The sequence below is a fragment of the Notothenia coriiceps genome, unplaced genomic scaffold (genome assembly GCF_000735185.1).
Source record: "Notothenia coriiceps isolate Sejong01 unplaced genomic scaffold, NC01 NC01_scaffold00002827, whole genome shotgun sequence".
NCBI classification, from domain to species: Eukaryota; Metazoa; Chordata; class Actinopteri; order Perciformes; family Nototheniidae; genus Notothenia; species Notothenia coriiceps.
In genome coordinates this window covers 118,575-138,351 of record NW_011335528.1, presented here as the reverse complement: position 1 = coordinate 138,351, position 19,777 = coordinate 118,575, and the positions used below count along the sequence as shown (strand labels likewise).

The 19,777-nt window shown below is 41.9% G+C and overlaps 2 protein-coding genes across 2 annotated transcripts; both read right to left on the bottom strand.

The window, feature by feature from the left end:
• Positions 1–1,809: 1,809 nt before the first annotated feature.
• On the bottom strand, positions 1,810–9,332 carry bsdc1 (BSD domain containing 1). The gene is made up of 11 exons (XM_010765936.1): positions 9,284–9,332; positions 8,620–8,674; positions 7,877–7,993; positions 7,531–7,698; positions 7,206–7,260; positions 6,653–6,768; positions 6,399–6,467; positions 5,819–5,903; positions 5,241–5,732; positions 4,985–5,088; positions 1,810–3,293 (listed from the first exon to the last, which is right to left on the bottom strand). The coding sequence occupies exons 1-11, from the start codon at positions 9,292–9,294 to the stop codon at positions 3,264–3,266; spliced, it is 1,302 nt and encodes a 433-aa protein (XP_010764238.1). The 5' UTR covers positions 9,295–9,332; the 3' UTR covers positions 1,810–3,263.
• Positions 9,333–13,486: 4,154 nt separating this feature from the next.
• On the bottom strand, positions 13,487–14,453 carry olig4 (oligodendrocyte transcription factor 4). Its single transcript, XM_010765935.1, has one exon. It carries the CDS (start codon positions 14,451–14,453, stop codon positions 13,704–13,706), a length of 750 nt encoding a protein of 249 aa, XP_010764237.1. The 3' UTR covers positions 13,487–13,703.
• Positions 14,454–19,777: the final 5,324 nt, after the last annotated feature.

Below are 19,777 nucleotides of genomic sequence, written 5' to 3'. Positions count from 1 at the left end.
AGGATGGATTACGATGGGAAGGGAGGGGGGGGGGATGTATAGATCCTCAGGGGGGAAGTATTTCTCTGCCCTGTCTGATCGGCGTCCACCCCCCTCATTGTCTGTCCAGGGTGAAATTATCTGTAAATGACATTGGTTAGAGCAGGAGGTAATGTAAAGTGCACGCACACACACACACACACACACACACACACACACACACACACACACACACACACACACACACACACACACACACACACACACACACACACACACACACCAGGCCCAGGGAGCGGTGGGCTTCAACAGGAAATTCCTTTACAGCCTTTCTGCTGACTAAGGCCTCTGAGTGGGAACAGAGTAAGAATGTAATGTAGATGGTGTGTGTGTTTTTTGGGGTCCGGTTAGGGCAGCATATGCATAAGCCATTACCATAGGGGTGTCAGGGTGCTGGATTTCAGGGAAAAGAGCAGTAATATCACTCCACAAATAAGCAGGTACATTTTCATTGCAGTGACATAAACACAGCTCAAAAAAGCTTAGTCTTTACGGAGAATGTTATGACTTTCCCATGCCTAATCTCTTTTTAATATCTCTATTAGCATACTTGCAGCAGGTCACGGTCCAAGGTGCTTTCTATTCATTCTTAAATTGTGTACATTTCAAAGGGAGATTGGGGCTCTGTGCAAATGTTCCTCTGCTCAGATGCTGTGTTTCTCTTGACATTGGCAACCCGCGGCCCCTTATCTGTTTCATCATCCAGCCCCCCTAAGACCACACCCACCACTCTATTGTGTGTACCAAGAGAAAGAGACACACAGTAGTAGCCATCTTTACAAGCAGCAGCATCCATGTTGCAGAGCCGGCTCGTGCACAGGTGTCCCTGCAGTGACCTACATTAGCCCAGCTGATGCCACCAAATATATCATATCAACATTTCAATGGCTGCCTGCTGATGCTCCTGGGGCATCCAGAGAGGGCAAGTTTGAAGAGATTCTGTGTGAAAATGAAATAAAATAGAGAAATAAAATTGTAAATGCGATCGATGATCAACTACGGTACGTTAGAACATGTGGCAGATCCATGTCTGTGAGATGGATGCTGCAGCTGAAAGAAAAGGAGTGGCAGGTTGAGACAGGGGCGGCCGAAATGGAGCAGCAGTGCCATCAGGTGACTGTTCATTATACTGCAGGCATTTTAAAAACGTCATCCAAATCAATGTGCATAAAAGGATTACTCGAATACGTAAATAATAAGCTATGCTCATACTGTAAATACGGAGGCAAAGGTTTAAGAGTCAGTAAAACCTGAAAAGTACACCCACACGATTTCCGCAGGCTGTGGGTTCATACATTTCGAGAATTGACAACTAAAATTATCATAGGTTCAATTGCTATTTATAAAACTGAGTGGTAAATTCCCCACCCACACACATAAATAATTCAGTATGGGGGCACAGATAGCTTTAAAACTCCTCTGTAACGCGAGGAGCAAATACTTAAGGACGTCAAGCATTTCATATTAAAAGTTTGGGCAAAATATAGCTTTTAAGAAATCTTTTGAGTTTTTTCCTTTTATTATGAAATTCTACTTCAATAGACCTTTCTGCCCAGTAGTTCAACCACTCGGCTGGTGTCATGAGCAAATGGTGTTGGTATGAGTGGTGACTTCCTGTGTGCAGCCTGCACTGTAATTGAAGAACCCCAACGCTCCGCTAATTATAATGTTCTGTAGCCTCGTCTGGTTTTAACACACTCGTCAGTTTTTTCCTTCTTTAGTAGCAAAACTGCACACTGGATTATTTCCTAATGCATGACACTAAACCCATTAGCCATGAATCCTTTAATGACAACGATCATTAGAGAAAATATAGTGACTCAAAATAAGAAAGAACTTGACAGCTTTGAAAACAGATGTGTGTAGAACCACTTTCATTTGTTTCAAGAGTAAATCTGAAGGACATACACAGAAGAGACATGCAACACATTGTCAGAACACAAAGACCTGAATAACAGCCAATGTCTTTACCAAAAAGAAAAGAAATACAACTCAACGGTAACTATCTGCACAATGTTTTGCATGTTATTGCACAGACATGCTATCCAAAGCACATTATACAATAGTTAAGCATTTATTTTTTTAGTATAAATATTAAATCTCTAGGATTATTCTTCTCGATTACATTACAGATGATGGGAAAGGAACTCCGGAAAGCATGGAGCGTGCTCACGTCTCGCGTTGGCACACTTCCTGCTGAGCCACTTAGCTCCAGAGAAACACTTAAATTCAATGATTTGTCATATGATCCTATACGAGTAAATAACAACAGATGCTACCCTCCATTTCAAGCCAGAACATCCGGTTTCATAACATTAGTTTGAAGTCTCTTCTTTAAGTCAAATATCTCTTTAACAAGTCATTAATGATTCCCTCTACCCAAATAACACACAACTCATAAAGTGACAGAATTACAGGCTGCAACAAGCTTATCAATTCAAATGAATAACAAGATATGACTGACAGGAAAGAACTCATGATGACACATTAGCTGGTTGGGTTTCAGGTGACTGACTTGCAACAAAGAAACATATTTGGATAACGTATCACACTAATGTGTGGGTTTACAAGGCCATATATTTAGATTTGGGAGTTCTTCCAGAGAATTCAAAGTGCTCTATGAATGAAGGCCAAAATATTTTTTCTTTCTATTTTGATTACGCACTTGCATAATAAAGATGAGAAAGAAAGAAAGGGACACGGGGTGAATCGATCATCATCATTCATCTTAGGGGAGACAAGCAGCTTTATCGTTTATGGTGATTTTACAGCCGTTTAGAGGCATTGCTCAACTTGCAATGCACTCGCGACATACTGGATTTATTTATGGCATAAAGAGAAAAAAGGGGAGATAGCTCCTTCCCCTGCTGCGGTGATTCCTTTCTGACCTGTCACCGTCATTAGGGTTTCAAACAGGTAGTGACTAGTGTCATGTGTTTCTAAGACAGAAGTTAATCAAAGAAATTAGCCAAGACCTGAGTCATTACCCACGCTAGCTTTCTGCACTAACAGGACAGCTGACAGAGCGTTGTAATTCTTATTGCCTTGGTCTTTCCCGTTGCTCTTTTTAACGGGTTTACCTAATAGTCCAAACCCGCCAGAAAATCCCCTACTGACAATCATGACATGGTGACAGTGTGGACAAAGAGTTAAAACACGTTAGCATGGTTCATCTGCCGAGAACTAGCTTTAATGGCGGGACAGAGTTCGTGTTGCTGTGGCTTTCATTCCCAGTTCTCCCAGTCTTCATCCACCTAGTAGAAAAAAGAAAGGAAACCGGGTTAGCAGGGCCGTGGGAAGTAGGGGTGCTGAGGGTGCTGCAGCACCCCCTGGTGGAGGACAGGGGATCTGCACTTCAACAAGATATAATAATAAAAAAAACGAATTTTCAGCCTTGATGTAACAACATTCATAATTAAGTAAATGTAACACCCTTTTCACCCCGGTTACACTTTCCATTTGCCCTGTACGATGGGCGCTGTAGTGATGAAAGTGGGGGATGTTGGCTTAGCAGGCGCCCGCAGCTCACAGCCAAAGTGAGAGAGATAGAGAGAGGGGATACCATGGGGTACCGGCGGGGATTGTTGTTAGCTTCTGCTGCGCTAACGGATATAAGAAGCTGTTTCTACAATAATGTGGAGGGAGAGCTCTGTCCTGTCAGACTGAGAGGCTCAGTGAGGTAAAGGACTGAGGGTTTGGATAGTTCACTTTAGTCTAAGTTATCTCAGTGAGTCTCAAACGTTTTGATCACAATTTATGTAAACAAATATTTCCAAGGCACACCTTTATAATTATTAGGATAAATAAAAACAGGTTTGAAATCATTCCAATGTATACTATAGGACAGTAAACCAAAAATATCGTTTAAAACTGGAGAGATTTAAAAATATGCATAAATAAATAAATGTTAACTGGTAAAATAAGATATGAATGAACAACACAAATAAAATAAGTTACATTTATTTGTTATTGGCTATGCTAGGTTATTGGAAATGTTCACATACTTATTTGATTAATAAAATGCAAACCGATCTTTTTCATATGGGTGTTTTAGAGTAGTATCCCCTAGATCAGTCTCTAATTGGGCGCTCAAAGTGCACCAGATTGAAGCATTTTACTTTAAAATGTTAAAAAAATCTTCTCGGGGGGGCACCCCCGGACCCCCCTAGAGGATGTGAAGTCCACCCCCCCAATTAAAACATGTTATAAAACTAAATACATTTGAAGCCTTGTTATATAAGCTGTCCAGCATGTCAATATGTTTCTCTTTTTGTAGTGTATTGGTCTTTTGTAGAGGTTTTTCATTGCCAGCTAAAATCTTGCCTAGGGCAGCACATTGGTCAGAACCAGCCCTGGTGTCATCCCCACAGCACCCCCCATTTGAAACATGTTCCCACGGCTATGCGGGTTAGTAAAACATTCCCATTGTGTTTATATTTTCATTAATTTAAAGAGGCCCTATTATGCTTTTTGGGGCTTCCCCTTTCCTGTTGTGTGTTATATAGGTTTTTGTGCAGTAAATTGTCTGCAAAGGCTAAAATCTCAGAGTTCCCTCTAGAGGGGGTTTCTCTCCCACCAACCCCCTTCCTGCCTGAAACACCTCCATTGGAATCCCTTGTTTACTTCTGTAACATAACTATTTAACACTAACGCTCACTCACAATGTGCATGATAGGCTAATTGGAAGGACATTTCCTACAGATCTCTAAGCGGTTGACCAATCATGACAAAGCTGGCCAGCTAACAAATCAGAGCAGACTGGGCTCTGGTTTCCGACAGAGGGTGAAAAGAGGTGCTGCAGCACAGGCAGTCTGAGATAAATATGACCTTTTTGAACATTAAAATAAGTAAACATGTGACAGTAGAGACACAACATACAAATATTAACCTGAAAATGAGCATAATATGTCCTCTTTAACATTATGGTGGATGTCATAACACTAACCTCTCCAGAAGCTTCTATTTTAGAGAGCGCCATTTGCACTTCTTCTTCAGTCATGTCCAGGTCGAAGTCTTTCTCCCAGTCCTCACTCACGTCCGTGCTGGACCCTGGAGACAAAACATTTCAGTGACCTTCTAATCCAATTTAGTGGAAAACTTATAACCACATCACTAAACTTAATCCCTTTTTGGTGTCTACTCCCAAACTGGAACAGTATGAATCTCTCTGCTAACAGAAAAACATCCTCATGTCATCATACCTTTCTTGCCGTTGTTAGAGGGCGTAGATTTCCCACTGTCAGAGTTGAGCTCGAAGACTCTCAGGTCCTGTGGCCCTTCTTCCTTTGCTGCTTCTGGTTTAGGGGGGGGGGCAGGAGCCGGGACTGACGCCTCATCAACACGGACCTCTGGCTGAGTAACAGCCTCCACTGGAGCCTCAGGAGGTAAGTCACTCTTTCCGGGCCTCTGCTCTTCTTGTGTCTTGTCCGTAGCGTCTTCTAAGCTAGCTTCTGTTAGTTTCTCTGACAGCTCCGCGGCAACGGGCTCTGGCCGCACCTCCACCTGGGTCGGCAGGCTGACGCTGTCGCTGCTGACCGAGAGGGTGGTGTCACGCTCCTCGCTGGGAGACATAACGGGGCTCAGCAAAAATGATCCTGTGGGAGGTGTGGAGGTGGCGGGCAGATGAGTGAAGCTGTGGTCCAGAGGTGGGGTGAAGTCGAGATGAGATGATGATGTGGCGCCGAGGAAGTCGTCTGATGGGAGCAACAGAGAGGTAGTGTAAGTAAGAGGTTTTAAAGCTAATCTGTTAAGTAACAATGTAACACTGTAGATAGCCTACCCTCTTCCTCCTCCTCCCAGCCCAGGCTCTCTGTGTGTGTGCTCTGCTCCGCCCTCTGCTTCAAGGCCACTCTCCTTGCCTCCTCCTAGAAAACACAGTCACAGGAAAAGTTTAATACATGCGATAAGACAAGAAATCTACTTTTTAGCAGCCATTTTAATGCGTTAAAAAACAAGTGAAATGCAGCTTAAATGTTGTGCCACCTTTATGTCAGTTACAACAACAAAACAAAGTTTCCATTATTCTCCTTGTGAGCGCTTTGTTGTTGCATTTTTCATTTATACATAATTTAAACAAAAATCTGCTGTCTGTAAACATTGATTGTAATACTTATTGTTTCTACAAACACCTTCTCTATATTATTCAAATGTAATCCTTGTCAAGACCAAATCCGTATTGTGTTTAGTTAAAGTGCTCTAACAAAACAAGTCAGATTGAGTCATTGATAGTGACTGGCGGCGAAGAGCATTTTTCAGCCAGCAGGTGGCACTAAAGACAATAGACGATTGTTGTACTGATGGGAAAGACATCTTGAGGAAAGTCAGCAGTTTGGAACACACTTTATAAATTGCATGATTACCTGGTCCAACTGGAAGACTCTGTAGAAATACCTCTGCCAGAATTCTGAATGGGCTACAGCCGCTGGCACCTGTGAATGAAATAAAAACAAATGTTATCTTGTTAAACAACTCATTCTTAATTTTAGTTTGTCTAAAAGCACTTATTGCAAGTCACTTTGCATATAAGCATCTGCCAAATTATGGTAATGCATTACTTTAAAATAGAAAAGCAGGCTGTAGTAGAAAAGGTGTTGACAAAAGCATTGGTACAAACCATTTTGGTGTAAAGCGCTCGTATTGAGGGACTGCTGACCAGATGCTCGGAGATCTCTCCTTTCTTATCCTCCAAACTGAAGCTGCACAGCCAGTTGTCAAACTGCTCTGGGGGACCTGGACAAAAATAACTTCTCATTAAAATACCCTCAAAAGAAAGCCTTCCTTATTAGACCCATCTAACAATCAGCAACGTTTTAATTGAATTGTGGTCCTCCACACAAATCAAAGACAGCCAGCACAGTAATACTTCATCTAATATGTTAGCCTTCAACTGTTGGCTGCTTAAAGAATGGTGTAAAAGTTAGGACTGAAGGTTGTAAGGGGGAGGTTTAAAGGTGGATAACATATTATGATATGAAACAGTGACAATTATGGGTCAGAGCAGCAAAAGGAAGTAGAGAATAGGTTTTTATATTCTTAAGGAACAGCGTACAATTCAAATATACTGTTTACAGTCAGAATCAGGAAAAATAAACACTTCACTTCAAACAGAATATAAATAACAACAGTCTAAAATTCTGATGGGGCCTTGCACTACTTTTCTGTCTTACCATCAGGTTCATTGCAGTATGTAGCGGGGTCAGCTTGCAAACTGTAGAGACGCGCCTGCAGGAAAAACAAATGCTTAGCTGTGCTTGTTTTGTTTCTACATGCACATCGTGTGCTCACCTTCACAGTCCTGCAGCCTCTTGTGACAACACAAAAGAAAACTAAATATGTCCTGAAGGAACATGTCTTTCCGTATTTTCAAGGAGATTAACCAGAAAGATATATTTTCCCATCAGTTGCTAGCTCACAAGAACACATTCACATGCTTAGCTCTGTCGTTATATTGTTCTGTATCTGTGACATAGGTGACTAACATAGATTTCTCACCTTACAACTGTCGTAGACCTCTGTAGTTCCAGATGGAGTTGCCATCAATGTGATTACATCACAATCAATGGTTTTATCCGGTGGTGGAGCAAGCGTGTCTGTTATCACCCCTAAGAAACTAGAGAGGCTCTTCTTCACCTTTTCTGAAGTCTCAGAGGAACCTTCCACCTGAAATCAATAGACTCGGTTAGATTTGATAGCAACAAATACCCCTTTCAGACAGGAGAGATACATATGAAGTGGGCATACTCAAAACACATACAAAGTCATTTTAACTGACTGTAACAAGGCCGTTTACCTGACTGAGACATTCAAATGTATGCACAAGGTGAAGACTGCAACTTACCGCAAGCTTGTTTCGGACAGCAGTGGCTGTAGCCACAAATGAGCAGGTTGTGTCATGTTGCACCACAGTGGAGAACTCAGTCAGGTCTCGCTTAATGAATTCTAAAGCCTCAGTTGACTGCAAAGAAGAGAATCAAATGCTACACAACCAGATTGAACAGTAGCATCACCATGTGTGTATGTAAATAAAACAACATCATAAGAGGCTACTGACATCTACAATACAAATAAAATATTAACACTTTAAGAGAAGCAGTTACATCTACCTATATCAATTGGCCTTATTTACCTCTAATATATCTGATCGACCAGGCAACCTACTTTTTCTCAAGTTTCTTTCAACAAGAGATTAACTATCTTAAATGCATGCTAACATACAGCTGTGAGCCTTTACCTTATCAATGCTGCATAACCAGTTTTAAGTGACAGATGTAAAGGCTCAAAAACTATGCCCCCACTGGATGAGCAACAACAGAAGTTTGACACAAATCAATAATCAGTATTAATGGTAACTGGGAATCGATATATATGACTCTGACCTTGCATGTCATCTATGTGAATGCTGTGTTTTCCATGTGGTTTTATGCATCTACTGAAACAATTAATGAAATGTAAACATCAAAGTTGGTGTAGGGATTGGTTTTATTACTCAGATCAACATCAGAGAAAACATTGTATGTGCTGAGCAAATAATAACAATAGGCTGCGACGAGCAGTACTAATTTCCGTAATGTGGATTATTACCTTTTCTTTTACGGCCTGGAAGCTCTGCTGAAGCCAGCCTCCCCACCAGCCTTCTCTGTAAACACACATACGTGTAAAATATTAGCTTATTGTCAGTCATGACAGCAAAGAAAACATTGCCTTATTCATAACACCACCACCGCCCGTTGTACATTCAACAGACTAAAACAACGGTTTGTTAATATTGCGACACTTCGAACTCATTAACTGTCAGCTGTTGACTTTCTCGAACTAGCTTTAGCTAACGTACAAATACAGAGCCTAGGAAGCTAAACGAGTAAGCTAACGAGAGCAGCTATCAGACCCATGTGAGCTAATTTATGAAAATAAGCAGCACGTGCGGCTTTTAAGACTAAAGATAAAGGCAAGGTGTACAAATTAAAGACATACACAGTCCATAGAGTGTTACTGCGTGATTGTAGCTGCTTGACAACCGTAGCTAATGAGGCTATGCTAACGCTAGCCAGGCTATGTTTTGGTAAACAAATGCACTTCCTGAACTGGTTTCGTGATATGCACCGTACATCGTTTAAACAAAGTACCTTTACCACATCTTATTAAACACACAACATTATACGGAACCCAATATCTACACAATGTCGGTTCTTTGCTTTCTGCTATATCATATTTAAAAACAAAAAGTAATTCGCGAGTTCACTCTCACCCTTCAGCCATCTTCAGATGATGACATCATCAGTATTTACTGAACCCTAACCCCAGCTGCATGGCGTTGAAAAACAAACACGTGATGCAGTATGTGTCTTCCTTCCTGTGTAATACAGGTAACCACATTCAACTATAACAAAGTTTAATCACTATTTTAAATGGTGTATTTTACAGTTTATAACCACCTAATGTTTTACAGCCTTTTATTTATCTAGATTATATGGTGGCTGCAGAGGACCAAATTGGACGGCTACGCTACAGAATAGGCAAGTTCGTTTATGTAATGTTAGCATACAACAAGGTAACTCAAAGTGCTTTACCTTAAACATAAAAATATTCTACCAAAGTGCAAAAGATAAACAACAAAGGGACATTGAAGTAAAATGCAAAATAGTAATTAAAAAGCCAAGAGAACAGAACATTTAAACAAGCTCAAATAGAATAAAACATGTATTAAAATACAAGATTAGCGGTTGCAGTATAAGACAATAATACTATATTGATGTTGAGCAATAAAGCTGCACGTAGAAAAGCATTTCAGTTAATAGAACTGCCAGTTGTAGCAGTTTTCTGAGAAGTTATTTTGTGTGTGTTGTAAAGCTTTAGTGGCAAAGGATAAAAGCACTCTGGGGTACATGGGCTTACTTAAAGAATGAAAACACTGTCATTTGTTCTCAATTGTTTCAATGTATATTTAGAAGCAAGTGGTAACCAATCTTTTTTAGTGCCTTCATACAGGTTTTAAGGTCAGAGCTTTTGTACCTTTGTATATTGCTGGCAGACCCAACAGAAACATATTTGTCCATATGCCTTGCAGTCTAAATGAAAAGAGAACAGTGTGAAAATTAAAGTAAATGCATTGCGATGAAAAACAATGAACTCTGGCTCCATAGGGCAGGCTAACGCTTTGCCCATATGCAAGTTGTTTTCTTCTAAATAAACCTCATTTAACCAATGAGCTGCGTATGAAATCAAACAAATAAATCCAGACTACAGCTCTCCTTCCTGAGCCATTAAGTTGGCTAATCAGTATTTAGCAATTCCAACCTGAATCTCCTCATCAATCACCTGCTCTGAGTGCATCTGTGGGTGTGCATGTGAGCCTATGTGCATGTCGCTTTGCTTATGGGTGTTGACCTCCAGCAGCTGTGCTTTCCCCTCATCAGTATTCTGGGTGTAAAGGGGGTTGTAAGCTTTACAGAGCACAAAATGAAAAAGAACAGGCAACAAGCCCCTGGAAGTGGGTTCTCCCTTAATTGAAGTTCCCCCTTATCCAGACGCTGCACAATGTGTGCGTATGTCCCTCAATATGTCTGCTCTGTCCTGCACCTCAATCCACTTAATTGGGTCTTTCAGTTTCCTAATTAACTCTGTCAATGCAAGTTGAGCTGAGCCAAGTTGGGACAAGCACTCCTCTATTGATCAGTATCTGAAGCAGTTAACTTATCCATCTGTCTACATGGCCCTCGGCTTTGCCGTTGCATTAGATTTAATGCACAAAGGGGTAAATGTGTGGTATCATCACCTCATCCCTTGTGTTGTTTAAAACGTTGTGTCTTTGAGTTAAGTTCCTTGTTCTGCTGATAAGCAACTAAGTACATTCAATTTGTTTTAAATAATCCAGGCTTTGGATTTCTATCTGTAGATGCAGTGGTTTTTAAAGGAAATATTGTCCTATTGTTGGTTATAAACTGTTACTCCCCTGTGGAAAAATGTAATTTCCACATGAAATGAAAAAAAAGTGCTGTGGTAAACCGTAACTTGCTTTATTTACCTACAATTTATTTACGCTTTGGTAGTGTATATAGTACACCAGTGCATAGTACACTACCAAAGTAGTAGTTTCAAGTATGTTCTCTTCCATATTAAACTACTATATACTTCTACTTCACTTTTTTAAATGTGGATAATGTACTTTTTTATTTATTCCTTCTTCATTTTTTACCACAAAGACCTATGTGCGGGAAAGTAAGGAAGAGGATTAAGGCCACATGTAAATTCTGACCTTAATCTCAGAACTCACTTTTTTTAAACTTTTGGTCAGATCTCATCTTTTATTCATGTGGCCCTTGTCCTATTAAGTACTTATAGAATATATTGTATAGAAATTATATTTGTGGAATGTTTTTAAACCAGTTGAAACTGGACAACAGCACAATATTTTAAGGTCTCAATTATGGACAGAGATGTAGATTCAACTTCCCAAAACGTAATACATTCAAACTCTTACCAGGCCAACTACCAGAAAAAGTAGTGGATCTGTGGAGATAATATGGCACAATAAAATGGCAGTATTTACTTTTAATACTTTAAATACCCTTTGCTGATCATACCTCTGTATTTTTACATAAGCAGGAGTTTGAATGCACGACTATTCATGTTATCTTTTATTGCAGTACTGCTGCTTTTACTTGACGCTATGATGATTATGACTTAAACCAGAGCTGCCACTGCTGGTTAGCGTATGCTAAAGAGCACCATGATGACAGCAGAGGCTGACCATAATGGCACACAGAGGACCTGTCCATATTGTATGATTTAAGAAGCATATCCATTACACATCACACCCACTCCCACACTCACACACACATGCTCCAGACCACTGATACCACACCGTGGGTTAACACCATCTGGTGCTGATCAGGAAACACCAGCTTTGCACAAGTCAGTGTCTCTAATTATCTACCTCCAGCAAAGGGAGGCCGATCCCCGCTAATCTCCACAATGTGTTCTGCTTCCCATTCCCACCTGTGCCCGAGTGAAGGGGGGCCGTGTGGGAGGACCCGGGGTCTCTGTGTCAAGGGACCAGGGACCAGGTGACGCTGCAGCGCCAGTCCCCACGACAGAAGCTCCGCCGCTTGGTTTGGCTGGCAGCTGCCTCCCCCCACTGAGACATCCCACAGCTGACAATCCCAAGTACTGACAGGGGCTCTTTCAGTGTCAATGGCCTCATATATTAGAGCTAACCGCCTTTGTGGCGAGAGAGGGTGTCAGGCCTTTTGGCCCGACAGCGCTTGTTACCATGATGAAATGTAGATTGAATGGAGGGGGTCTGTGTCTCAGGCACGAGAGCTTGGACTCCCCCGGCCTTTTGTGTCCCACGCATGGCTATTGTTCGGACCCATTCAGGGCTCTCAGGAGGAGGAGGTGGGGTAAAGAGGGAGGTGGGTGAGAATGAGTTACATCTCTTCATTTCTCCCCTGATCCCCGGCTCATCTGTCAGCCGTGGGAGGATAAGCATGTATTTTACACGCTTGATTTGTTGCTAAGTGAGGGCCAGCCATTGTCAGGTTGTTTGACTAAATCATGTTCATGGCAATCAGTGTGTGTTATGTTTGTGCTTAGCGGATTAATCATTGTTATGAATCAGCTAAATACTTGATTTTAAACACAATAACATTTGTGTTGTGAAAGTATGTGGATATATTTTATCAACAGCTTAAAGAAATAAACTCTGAGCATATATATACACTTCTTTTTAAAGGCTGACCGCATTATGTCCCCTGCTTAAAGTTTGCCCTTTGTGTGCCTGTATCCATGTTCTTATGAGACAGAGACAAATCGTTGGCCAGAGCTAAGTACATGGCTCTGTCCCTCGCCCGCGTCAAACAAAAGTGACGCGCCTTCCTGGCGCCTGTGTCGTCCTTTCATCTCTTACTCCCTGTTGAGGTGAAGATGGATGGTCCCCTGGCTCCAGAACACCACATTCAGCCTCTGTGCTGGCACATTGTCTCATCCTTCTGTCCCTCTTTAGCTCTTTAGAGGTTAGGCTGTCCAAGGCTGGTTAGCAACCAATGACAGCCCTTCCTTGATATCCATTTTTACATTGCCCTTCTGTCCCCTTAACACAAATCAAACCCCTTCTGTTTAGTTTAAGAAGATGTGGCTCTATTGTTTTCATACAGCTGCTGTGTTTTTTTAGTATATGTCTAGAACCCTTTAAGACTTAAGAAAGAAATAGTCCCTGGTGGATATTGCTTCTTTTTTACACGTATGACTATAAAAACAACTGCAGTCAGGGAAAAATAAACATAGATCACAGTATATCATAGAAAATAAGTAGGCAAACAAGAGTTCTTATTATAACAAAACTTTAATTTAGGAAAATAGAAATCCTGCAATACAATAATACACACCGGTTCCATCTCTGACAATGTCTCATCACCACAGATATCAGATAAATTAAAGTTTTTGCCATCGGTAAAAAACCTGCGTGTACATAGAATATTTCTGTATAAACAATGCAGAAGTGTAATTTGATAGAAAAAAGCAGCAGTTGGCATGGCAGAAGATATATACAGTATTTACAAGCTCTGGCACCAGCAATCATTTTAGGAGTTCATTTAACAATCTCCTCTGTGCTGCTTTAGTCATTGCGATGATCCCAGCAACAGAGGTCGTTTTTTTAAGAGTCTAGCTCACTTGCTCAGAGACAGGCTGTGTAACGTGGAGGTGGGTAAAGGCTGGCAGAGTGAGCAGGGGCAGGGCATGCCGGGGAAGTGCCTGTAGCACCCGGCCAGGTGGAGGGGGTCCTTCATAAGGCTCTGCACCGGTGCATGGAAACCCAGGAAGCCTGCTGATGGAGGCGAGTGCAGGGCCGTGGCGTGAGAAGAGTGATGCTGCAGAGCTGAAGGGGCGCTGGCCGCCAGAGAGTGCAGAGAGTGGGCCAGATGATGCAGAGGGTGGTGGGCAGTTGGGGCCGCAGGGGTGATAGCAGGGTGGGCAGCGGTGCGGCTCTGAGCGGCAGCACTTCCTCCGTAAACATCCCCCACCAACTTCTTCATCTCGTCCAAGGAGCCGGACAGCATGAGGATGTAGTTGCGAGCTAACATCAAGGTGGAGATCTTGGACAGCTTGCGGACTGAAGGCCCGTGAGCGTAGGGCATGACCTCTCTCAGGCTGTCCATGGCCGTGTTCAGATCGTGCATCCTCTTGCGCTCCCGGCTGTTCACTTTCAGTCTCAGATCTTGGGTGTCGATTTTGCTGAGATCGGTCCCGGCCTGGGTCTGTCCATCCACCGTCCTGTCCTGGCCGGCCTCGCTGTCCTCTCTGTTCTCTTGGCAGTATGACTGGAACATTTTGTTGGAGAAAAAGCTCCCAGCGTGGTCATCCACCACCAGGTCGGGGGAGGAGGAGCGGCTGCAGTTGGAGCCACAGTCAGAACCCATTGCGATTTAATGCGTTTAAAGTGTTGCACAAATCAAAAAAGTGGTGCAAAAACAGTACGCTGAATACTTGGAGCGTGAGTTTAAATTCTACAGATGCTTCCTTCGCTTTAAGCGCTTCCAGTTGCCTGTGTTTCTCTCAGAGTTTGTGCCGTTGAGTCTGTTGATCAGTCTGTCCCCAGTAGTGAGTCTGTCTAAACTGTCACCCTGTGGGCCCACTGGGGTGTATTTATACCACCAGCATAACAAAGGAACAATAAAGCTGCATAATGAGACACTTAGAGCCACAGCCAATTGCAGAAGGGACACACTTTCACCCCCCCCTCTCACCCCTCCTTCCTGCAGCCCCCACTTCACCTTCCCACACCCATGTTTTAACACCCCCAGCCCTCATGAACCCCCTAAACATTAACCTAAACAGGGGTATGTTCACATGTTGTGTTAAGCTGCACAGAGAGAAGTTAACTAAGACTATGCTGAAACGTGTGTACAAGTTTACTGTTCTTAATTCACTGGTTCATTTAGAGGGTTTGGGCTATTTTGCTTCCTTAACATGTTCTCTTTCAGGCGAGTGGAAAGAAAATATAAAAGTACACTTTTAAGTGTTCATTTTACTAACCCTGCCTATTCGCGTCTGTAGATGTCCTCTAATTTAAGCAGAAGTCTCATAAGGTATTAGATAATGCATCACTTCCACATAACCAAAACGTTAAATACAACTTTTTAAACAAATAAAGATTGTCTTTGTAAGAAATCAATTAGGGTAGTTTAATGATGATACTGTATCTGTAAGTTATTTAGTCTTTACCCTTGTCACGTAGCAGTAGTGTCCTGCAAAATCCATGGAATTCTATAATACATTTAATCAAAGGCCGATTTCTTGAAAGTACCAAATTTAAGTTTTTTGGAAAACATGGATCTTTTTAATGACTTGTTTTGACAGTATTTTCTGATTCATGGAGTGATACGAACAGACATCGGATATTTCTTCTGTAAAAACCATTGACTCTCAACACAATGAACCTGAAATGTAAACCTAACTTCATCCCATTTCCTGTGTCCCTAAACATGTATACTAATAAGCATCTCAGAAAACTTTTTATACGAAAAAGAATTGTGCTGAAGTAACTCTGGAAATGTCATGTTGTAGTAGTGTCCTGCAGAATGCATGGAATTCTTCAATACATTTAATCAAAGGCAGATTTCTCAAAAGTACCACATTTCTGGTTTTGGAAAACTGGAATCCATAATATTTGTAATGAGTTGTTTTGACAAGGAGTGATATGAAGAGATATCGGAAATGTCCTCTGTAAAACAATATGTCAACACAATGAACCTGACATTTAAAAAAAAACCTAACTTCACCCAATTTCACATATGTGCCCCTAAAAAGAGTAAATGAATAAGCACATATTCAGGAAGATGAAGCCTCATTTGCAAACGTTTACGTAACATTTCAGAAAACTTTTTACAAAAAAGAATTGTCATGTTATCAACAGTTTATAGCTATCAACTCTTGAAATGTCGTGGTGATTACCCTATTCACCTGGTTTGTTTCCTTTTAGAGATAGTGGTTACAGTGCATGTGTGAACTTAAAGTTTGATCAAAAGCTACATTTAGCAAGTAGGCAGATTATTTATTTTGTATTGCAATACTGCAGAGAAGCTTCATATTATTTATCCTGTTCCCCCCTAAGTTGCTTACAGTAACTCACCATATTCGGAGTTACCAAAAGTGAGAGTGTAAACCAGAGGTCTGCTTAAGGGGGGGAAAAAGCCCACGTTTATTGCCCTATTCCATAATACCAGATATATGATGCCTTCGAGGCCTTATTTACATATGGTATCCATGAGACACTTCGGAGAAAGGTATGAAGCACCATATGAGGTGCTTCAACATGTAAAGAGCAGTGTTAATGGCAGACTAGGTACAATTCAACCAGGAGCCCAAGACAAAAGAGGTCAGATAAATTTGACTTGGCTCCCCAAACAGTCTGTGAAATCACATCACTATCACTGGAAGGGGGTCCTTCGGATGGGGAGGAGGTAGTTAAAAAGATACTAAAGAGTGGGCGCGCTATTGTCTTCCCCTAATTCAACCGTAAAGCTACTAGCACTTTCTCAGGTTTTGTGTTTTCTTCCTCTTTATATTAAACAGCGGCTGTCAGGAACACCAGACAAACTTATCTCAAATAGAGAAGTTTCCATTCATGACATCTAAATTCCTGCCGTGATTAATGTCGTGCATGACTCTGTTGATCTAATCCTGGGGCTGGATCGAGCTGACTTTTCAAAAGCTCTCTCTCTGCGGTGGATTTCTCCACTCGGCTCTGGAATTTCCTGCCGCCTTCTGCCAAGCAAAGCCACAGTGAGGCAGCGCTAGGGTCAGAAGTTTGGGAATACAATAATATTCATGTGCTACACTATTCGTGGGAGCAAGAGAGGATTGGAAAAACATTCAACCTTGGATGCAGAATTGGTTATGGCCTGGAGCATAATAATGGCAAGGCGATCAACATTCAAGACAACTTTCTACAGGCGTCATAAAGAATGTGCTGTGTTTCCATAATCTTTCCTTGGTGCTGGTTTATATTTACCCAACAGTATGATGTTCTTCTCCAGTCGTGGCTGCTTAGTGCAGCTTCGTGATAGTTCTAAAAAACAGGGATACTATTGACTTGCATTGAAAAATATGAAGGAGCATACCCACTTTTCAGTAGAGAGAACATTCTGTAATTTACTATACTTTTTACGAAAAACAAATGATACTTATTCCAATTCCAGTTCGATCACAACACATCCATCCATAGGCAACATTTCCATTTGTTCTCAACAAAATTATGTCATCTGAACAGGAATGCAGATGACAAAATTCGCTCAAAGACCAATTCCTCATCCAGAATGCCTTATGAAATGTCTTGTTTTTGTCTTGTAGCACTCATTCATTGATTTTTTTGTTATTGTTTAGAAAAACACAAGTAAACAATAAGTGCCCAGTTTTCAGTTGTCTGTCCAACCAAACCCATGCAGAAAATAGCATGCTCACACAGAAAAAATAATGATAATTTAAAATATATCTATTAATTAAATACAAATAGATTTCTTCAAAGGATTTTTTTAAATATATATATATATATAATAAATAAAATAACATGTGAAAAACTCTGCTTCAAGTTGTTTGTATTCTGTCATGGGTTTTTATTTTGTACATGTACTTTTCAGAGGCCTACTACAGGCTGATGATGTCATATAGACAATCAGTCAGGAACAACAACAGATTATATTTTTCCTTTAAATCCTTTGCCACATGGAATAAATAGCAGCCTTTTTTATTGTGTAAAACAGCTCCATATTTCTTTACCTGTGTGTTTGAATCGTCATGGACTTGCATTGAAGCTCACGCTTCACCTTGCTATGTGTGCATTCTCAAAGTGTGACAATCTTTTTGACCCGCAGAAAGTTAGGATTGGGAATCAAGAGGGCCCTCAGGACCCCCCACCACCGCTCCATGAGGGGGCCCAGCAGGGTGTTTTGGCTCAGCTAACATTCAGTGATATTATAATTGGAGAACCTCGATAGCCAACATGGGCCATTTATAAGGAGCATATGGATTTCCCCATCGTTAGGCTCCGGGCCAACATGGCTGCTGGACTCTCCTCTTCTAATTGGGTCAGGTCCTAATTAACTGCCTTGGACACAATGCTCCAGTTTTCATTCTTGTCTGGTCTTTCGGAGCTTTTAATTGCTGGTTCTGTGCCATTGTGTTCTCCGTTATCCAAAGAGAAGAAAAGCGATCAATAATGTTTCCACAGTGGTAGAAGTAAATTATATATAAATGCAGGGGAAATGTGTCAAGACGGCTCATTAACTGTGCATGAAGTTAGATTAGTGAGAGTGGCATATTAATAAAGTAAAATCACTAGGAACACATATAGGGACCTTTGCTAGGGGCTCTAAATGAATAAAAGGGGTGTAATCACTCCTTCTCTTACTCCATCACTATATGCATGAACCAGATAAATCCCATTCTCCTGCTCTTTCGTATTCTTATTCATGTGTTTACAGAGGCAACGGGCCACACAGAGAGACGCAAGGATCTCCAAGCTTTGCATCTTACAATTGAAAGCGTAGCCACCCTCCATGTTTCAACATAATCCTTCAATTTTTAACCCTGCATCAGAGTGTTTGACTTTCTTCTCTGGACGCCACCTTTCAGGACCCTTCATCCAATTCAAGAGCTCTTTTTTTTAGGCTTTAGAGACCCCCTTTCTGCTGCCCCACTGGGTACACTCCAATGAAAGTGCTCAGGTGACCAGAAAATGAGGGCATTATCACAGGCATATGCTTGTAGCGACAGAGGATCAGGCCAGCTTAGGGCCTATCATGGCTCAATAAAGCGCTGAGCTGAAGAGCAAACCTGCGCCGTGTACCGTTAGGCTTCCTTCTTTCTCAGCTGGTCATTGTTTAACAGGATCAGTGGCGAGATCTTCTGTACACCCACACTGAGCTTTAATCTGGGCATGTGGTGGGGAGCAGACCCCATAGAGGACGCACAGCAGCCTTTGTTTACCACAATTTTTCTCTTTTCGCTTGATATCGAGGCTCTGAGATGGAAATCATATTAGCAGGGGAAGTGATCAGATATGTGGATATGGTTTGCTGCATCTATGGATCTATATGTTTCCCTCTGAGTACCGGTGTCTGGACAGGGAGATATAAAATTGTTCCACAAAGTGTCTGTACGGGCCGACAAGTGTTTCTGAGAACAAGGAGTGCTGCCCTTTGTTATCTCTCACCGCTGGGACAAACTGCTCAGTGATTTATTCATTTACACCGCCTGAAACAATTGCATTATCTCGGCCGCAACAAAAAGACACAAAGGCGCTATGAAAATCCTCTAGGATGTTTATGAGTCACTAAAGAGTCCAATAACTTTCCCCTTCATCTCTATGCGGCCGCGGAGGGTCGCATGCTGTGGACGGCTGCAGGGCGAGTGGAGTCAGGAGGGGGATACAGGCCCAGGGAGAGGTGCTGATTATGGGTAGGATAAAAGGAGTCCAGGCCTTCTCCTCTGAAGCTGAATGGGGCTCGGTCAGCAGGCTATCCCATACACTGGCCTGCTCCATGCTGCTAGAACTTCATAAATTACCCCACAATTACCCCGGGGGGGACACCGAAGCAGTGAAAGGGGAATGGGCAGAAGCAGTTGCCGAGCAGACCGTCATCACGAGGCATGTGGCACGGGTCCAGATGTTGGCCTTCAGGTGGCCAGGACCCAGATGATGGCAGCCTCCCGAAGACTGTCACTGCTCAATGAGAAAGAGTCA